We start from the raw sequence: 6,000 nt of genomic DNA, 5'->3' as shown, positions 1-6,000 counted from the left end.
GATTTCTCTATGTGTAAATTGAGTGCAACACTTAACATGTCAATTAAAAGCTGCCACCTCACATAACTAAATCTGCTTTTCAATTTAAATATTTTGAATAATTTTAATTAAAAATGAAATGAAGGCTGAAAAATACAGATAGTGCATTTTAAGGAGGTTTTTTTTTTTTCCCAGAGATTTAAGTAAAAGTAATTTCCAAACACATCATTTACTATGTGCTTATGGTTTGGAACTAATTTTCCCTGAGCACTCTTTCTGCTTGGCTTGAAAAATTAAAACATGATCTGCAGGATACAATTTTCTTGTGATTTCTTTTAAGGACACACAGTTGTGCCCCTACCCAATGTACACAAACATCTGTCTCTCTAGATAACTCTAGAGCAATTAGTAATATCACTGTAAAATGTGAACTATTTTAATGGTTGTAAAATAAATATTTGAAATTTGGGACCCTATTGTACTCAGGGTACTTCACCAAACTGAAATGATTTAGTATCCAAAGACTAATAGTTATTCTACCAGATTCAGAATGACACTAGTATCACAGAAGGAACCCCATAATTATCTGCACTTTCAGATCACTGAACAAATGTAAAAACATTTGTCTAGAAAGAGGAAGAAAAAAATGGACTCATAGTAAACATTTTTATTTTTATGTGATAAAGCTAGAAAAATGAATCCTGCCCAACATACAAAAAAATTACTTTAACCTTCAAATTTTAAACACTGCAATCTTGGGGTCTTTGTTGCTCTCTAGATACTCATGCAAACCTACATAACATCATTGGGAATTACATTGCACATACTGAAGACCAATAAGGTATCCCAAGATGTATAATTGAAATGTTATAATACTAGTTAATGCACATGCATGGTAACACTGCCAGCTGTATTTCAGTCACTTTTTAATGTTAAAAGAAAAAAAAAACCACCAAGAAAAAAATTTAGAATTTAGGCCTCTTTCCTTTCAAAGAAATAAATTAGGGGTCTCAAATATTAGAATTTTAAAAATTGTGCAAATTTATAAATATTTTCTACATAGCATAACTTATTAAAAAGCAGATTAAATTTAACTAGTTGCATATTTACAAATTTCATTTTTTTTACAAGATCTAACTGGAAACCTGGTTCATTCTTCTTAGTAATGTGATTAATGTGGCTTATAGTATTCAATAGATTAAGTCACTTAAAAGATTAAGAAGGTAGCCTTCCAAATATCTTCAAAAAATGAACAATTCCAGATGACAGAACTGCCTTCTGCTATTTGATATCTTTTTTTGAGGTGTCTTATACAGGACGATTTTGACCGAAACGACTTTTAGACCTAGATTAAAATACAAAAATAAACAAATGAAAATTAAAATGAAGGTTTGAGATTTTATTCTATATCATTTGGATAGTAGTTAGTAATAAAAAAGGTACAGACATATAAATTTAAATTTTACTGGTATACATTCTCACTAAAGTTCTACTCTGATGTCTCACTGTGACCCAGAGATTATCTCGGGTTCTTAATGTCAGAGATGAAAAGGGTCAGGCCCAGGGATTAATTTAGGAACAGTGTAAAATGCTGAGATCTGAAATCAGGGAACCTTAATTCAAATCCTACCCAGAGCCACTATTTATTTCCTTTGCAATGCTGGGCAATTCAATTAATCTTTTGGGTTTTTCAGTGTCCTTATTGATTAAAAACGAGGGGATGGACAGGTAAACTATAATCCTAAGAATGACCATTCTTAATCTATGATACTAGGTAAATTCAAAGAGGCTTATCACCAAATGTTGGCCATTATTTGAATATAATGAATTTCTTTTACGTTATGGCAACTCATGAGCTAAGATGTTAACTGTTTCTGATAAGTGAAACTTGTCTGATGAAATCATGGTTTTTTCCTATGGTACAGTACATAGTAAAAGCACTTTTTAATAGGATCATCAATTTAGTTAGAAGGAATTCTCAAAGTCATTTATTTAGTCCAACCCCTCATTTTATAGATGAAGAAACTGAGGCTTACAAAGGTCAAGTGACTCCCCTAAGGTTACCTAGGAGCACGGGGCAGAAGTAGGATTCCAGAGCTTCTACACCAGTAGTTGGCTCAGAGCAAAGTTGCATTAGACTCTACAATGTCAGTGACATTTTAAACTTTCAGCAGTTTAAAATAGCACTAATTCTTTTGTGATACCCTATAAATCTACTATAGTTATAAAGTTAGCATTCTGAAATTTTGCACAAATCTCTGTCAAGATTTTAAAAATACAGTTCTGAAACTATTTAATAAGTATTGGAATTTTGTTTTCTGAAAAATACCATGATTTTAAATTATTTATCCAATCAGATTTTAAGTTGGGCAGGTAAACAGAGATTTAAGCAACATTTTAAAAATATTTTTTTTGATATGAAGTTTAACATACTCCAGACAAAAGGTAAATTCTTCCTATGTTACTCATGCAATTTAAACTGAAATGCAATTTCAAAATTCATGCTTTTTTCTTTGCCCTAATGCAGGTACTTATTTACCTTGTGTTTTTATCTGTACTGCTCTGCCGTGCCGTGACTGGAATTGAGGCCTTGACTTGAGCTTCAAGCCTAGAATAAATACCACCCGCAAACTGCAAAGTAAATAAATTAAATGATGAAGCTATTCTACTTTGATCTTAATAATTCCTTTGTTTATTAGTGACACCATTTTTGAATTCTGAAAATTTATTTTAAATTTAAAGATCTGGAAGATAATAGATGTTAACCCTGTAATAACAAATGCATGATTGCCTTCTACTTATAAGCACACTGATAGTTATAGCTGCATAGTACAATCAATTGATTACAAACTGTTAATAGCTACTAATTATTTGGACAGAAGGTATTAATTAAACAATTATATCAAATTTTTGAGAAAATCATACGGTACATGGCTAGTAGTGTCAAAAATGAATTAAGAACTGCTAACAGAAACATACATATCATAAAATTTGTTGTAAAAGCATGTCGTAAACCATATAAAGTTCATAGGTAGGTTGGGTAATGGTTAATAACTCCTGTGCGCTTTTATATTTGTTTATGGAGCTGAATTACACAGGCCCCAGACCATTAATTGAGTTCTTAAGTATTTTATCTGAAACATGTTTTACTTTCCTATGATAAAAACAAAATTAGAATGAAGGCATACTAAAAAGGATACTAAAGCATAATTCTTACTTCCTTTCCTTCCTTTGATTTGACTCGATCCACATCACCAAGTCGCATTTTTATTAGGTGCCCTGTAATTTCAGACATCCGGCGCTGATCTGAACATAATAAACAGTAAAATCTGTTTACTTTCTTGTAAGGAAGCTATTACCTGAAGACCCTAAAAATCAAGACTTTAGGAATATATTTTGGAAACATTGCTCAGTAAACATGTCTTTATATGACCTAGGTATGAATAGGCTGCAAAGTTATTTCTTCATGTATTCTCTGGTGTTTAACAGATAGCCACAAACCAGGAAAACAATCAGTAGAAGCAGAGTGCGGAGGAAAGGAGAAAGGAAGGGGTGGAAGCTTTGTGTATTACCCTTGGGGTTTAAGTCTTGTCTAGGTAAAGTCAGACAATAGCTAAATAAAAGAGGATTTGTACTGGGCTTGCCTAATATAAAATACAGATGGTCTCTTAAGAAATTGGATAATTCTAGACATTCCAAAACTTTTAGGATCCATAAAGAAGTCAGGGAGAGAGAATTTTTGAAAAAGGAAAAGACAGGACAAAACCAGTGTACTCCCAATTGTCCAAACTTCACTTGCAAAATCAGAAAATTTTGTGAGGGACTTGATGTCCCTTGATTTGTACTTTGGGAGTAAAAAGAAAGTTTATCTGAAATATTTACAGAATTTGATATTCAATATGACTAGATTCCAGGCCCCCCCATCTCCCCAAAAAACAAAGGAAAGTAAGATTTACTCAAGCTCAGGCTTTCAAAATTAGGCCAATTTTATTTTTGCTTGAGTTTAATATCATTATATTGATGACTACACATATGTTCTGAGAGCAATCCTATGTATCAGTAAAAATATTAGTTTTTTGTGACTGATCACATAACTGAGCCTTTTTGGATAGACAAGAGGAAGATGAAAGAAATTTACAAGAGTTAAGAGTGAATAGGTTTACTTTTGGACAAATAAAGACTGTAAGTTAGACCAATATACTGTAAATTATTTTGTTTTTATTTGAATAATTTCTTTCTCAAAGCAAAAACATAAAAATTGGGAAAAGTCAGATGATTATTTTATTATAAAATTGAAAACCATAAAGAAAAATAATACACATAACACACGTGTATGTGCAAGAGGCAAAAATCTTACCCTATCCCCACAGCATGTAACAAGTGAGAATCAAAGGAGAAATTAAAGAATAAACAAGGAAAATGCTTTTTGAGAATTCCATCTTTCCTTCCAAGCCTGGCTCAAATTCTGCCATCTTTAGACTTCATTTTTCTTTTTTATAAGTCATAATTAGTATGCATACAATGTAATTCTGCTGATTTTAATGAACATTACTTAGTATGGATCTTCCCAAATTTCTTGTTTCATAATTGTTTTATACTGTATCATTAACATTCTGTTACATTAAGATACCCTAGTTTATTCAAGTGATCTGATTTTTGGACACACTGGTTAGTTTTGGTTTTGTGTAGAAAAATAGCTCTACAATAGACTATTGGCATTTCTTGTCCAACTGACAAGGTTTGATGGACTCAGTGGCTATGCACTAGTTTGTTCATTAGGAATATACCTTCTAACCATTGTGCCTTGGGAAATGGCCTTGAAAAGCTAAAGCCAGAAGATGATAGCTGCGAAGAGTTCATCAACAAGCGATTGGCAAAAATGCTCAGAAAAGCATTATTCTCAGTAAAGAGCTTTATGATGGCATTAGAAGATACTGAAGCTTAGCAACATCAAAGAAATGCTCTGGACAGACATGTCATGGTTATACATGGCCGCCCTCCATATATTTATCCTGATCACAAAGATTTCTTTTGTTCAACCCATATACATTTCTGACTACATGTGTTCATGGGAAGATGAAGTGAGGAATGTCCTCAGTGAGTGTAGAGAGGTGAGGGGAATAGCCTAAGCACTCCATTCCCCTTCAGTTCTTGCTGCCTGTGAGCCATCTACCTTACCCCAAACAGGGAAGGGAGAAAGCACTCCTATAGGGCTGCTGGGCAGAGGGGTGGGTGATGTGAAAAAATGTCATCAGGCATGATGGAGAGGTAGAGGGGAGCAGCTTTGCCCAAGTCCCTCTGTCTTTCTAGCAATGAACCCTGGGGTGGGGAAAAGAGGGTGTACATGGCCACGTGCCCACAGAGAGCTCTCTGCATGCCATCTTTGGCACTTGTGCTACAAGTTCATCATTACTTTTATAGTGTCTGGATTTTCTGTTGTTTTTCTAAATTCTCTAGATGTGGGTAATTCTTGAGCTTGCTGTATTCATGTTCTAACTCTCTCAAGTCTATCAAATGGGTTTTCATGTTTTTGAGTAGTCTGTTTGATTCCGTAATTTTTTTTAGTTTACATCTTGAACTATTGGATGTTGTGGGCACTCATGTTTCTTGCTATAGTGTGTAATCGGAATCTGAACCCCAAAACTTCAATTTCCAGCATCCCACTTTCCTTCCCACATTACGTGCTGATGTAGGGAGGATATAAATTTTGTGTAACTGGCTTCTGGGTTAAGATGGCTGCAGAGTAGAAGCAGGGCTCTATAACTCTCCTCACTACCAATCACCAGTGTACCTCCAAAGGACAAAAAATCCAAATCCAGATGAAAGAAGGGGCCCCACAATAGAGTGCAGTATTGAAGGTATGTGGGATTTGGACACTTCCACGCTATAAGGGGGGGAAATAACTCCCATCAAAATGTGAGTGGATCAACTCTCCCCCACCCCATCCATAATACCAGAGTCAGAGGCTACGCTCCAGAGTTAGAGTGAGCGGGGGCACAAAATCTAGCTTGTTGGCAGCTA

At 34.3% G+C, this 6,000-nt stretch overlaps 1 protein-coding gene across 2 annotated transcripts in view; it reads right to left on the bottom strand.

Moving 5' to 3' along the window:
- Positions 1–1,055: 1,055 nt before the first annotated feature.
- SANBR (SANT and BTB domain regulator of CSR) overlaps positions 1,056–6,000 on the bottom strand; it is a 48,795-nt gene continuing 43,850 nt past the window's right edge. For both annotated transcript variants that reach the window (XM_044660674.1, XM_044660675.1), the window contains 3 exons: positions 3,197–3,285; positions 2,519–2,610; positions 1,056–1,324 (listed from right to left, as the gene is read on the bottom strand). In XM_044660674.1, coding sequence (XP_044516609.1) covers positions 1,288–1,324; positions 2,519–2,610; positions 3,197–3,285 — 218 coding nt within the window. In that variant the 3' untranslated portion in view covers positions 1,056–1,287. The remainder of the gene's footprint in view (positions 1,325–2,518; positions 2,611–3,196; positions 3,286–6,000) is intronic.

Source organism: Gracilinanus agilis, chromosome 2 (genome assembly GCF_016433145.1).
Source record: "Gracilinanus agilis isolate LMUSP501 chromosome 2, AgileGrace, whole genome shotgun sequence".
In the NCBI taxonomy this organism is placed as follows: domain Eukaryota; kingdom Metazoa; phylum Chordata; class Mammalia; order Didelphimorphia; family Didelphidae; genus Gracilinanus; species Gracilinanus agilis.
Note: the sequence above shows the minus strand (reverse complement) of the source record. Positions and strands in the feature narration are given on the sequence as shown.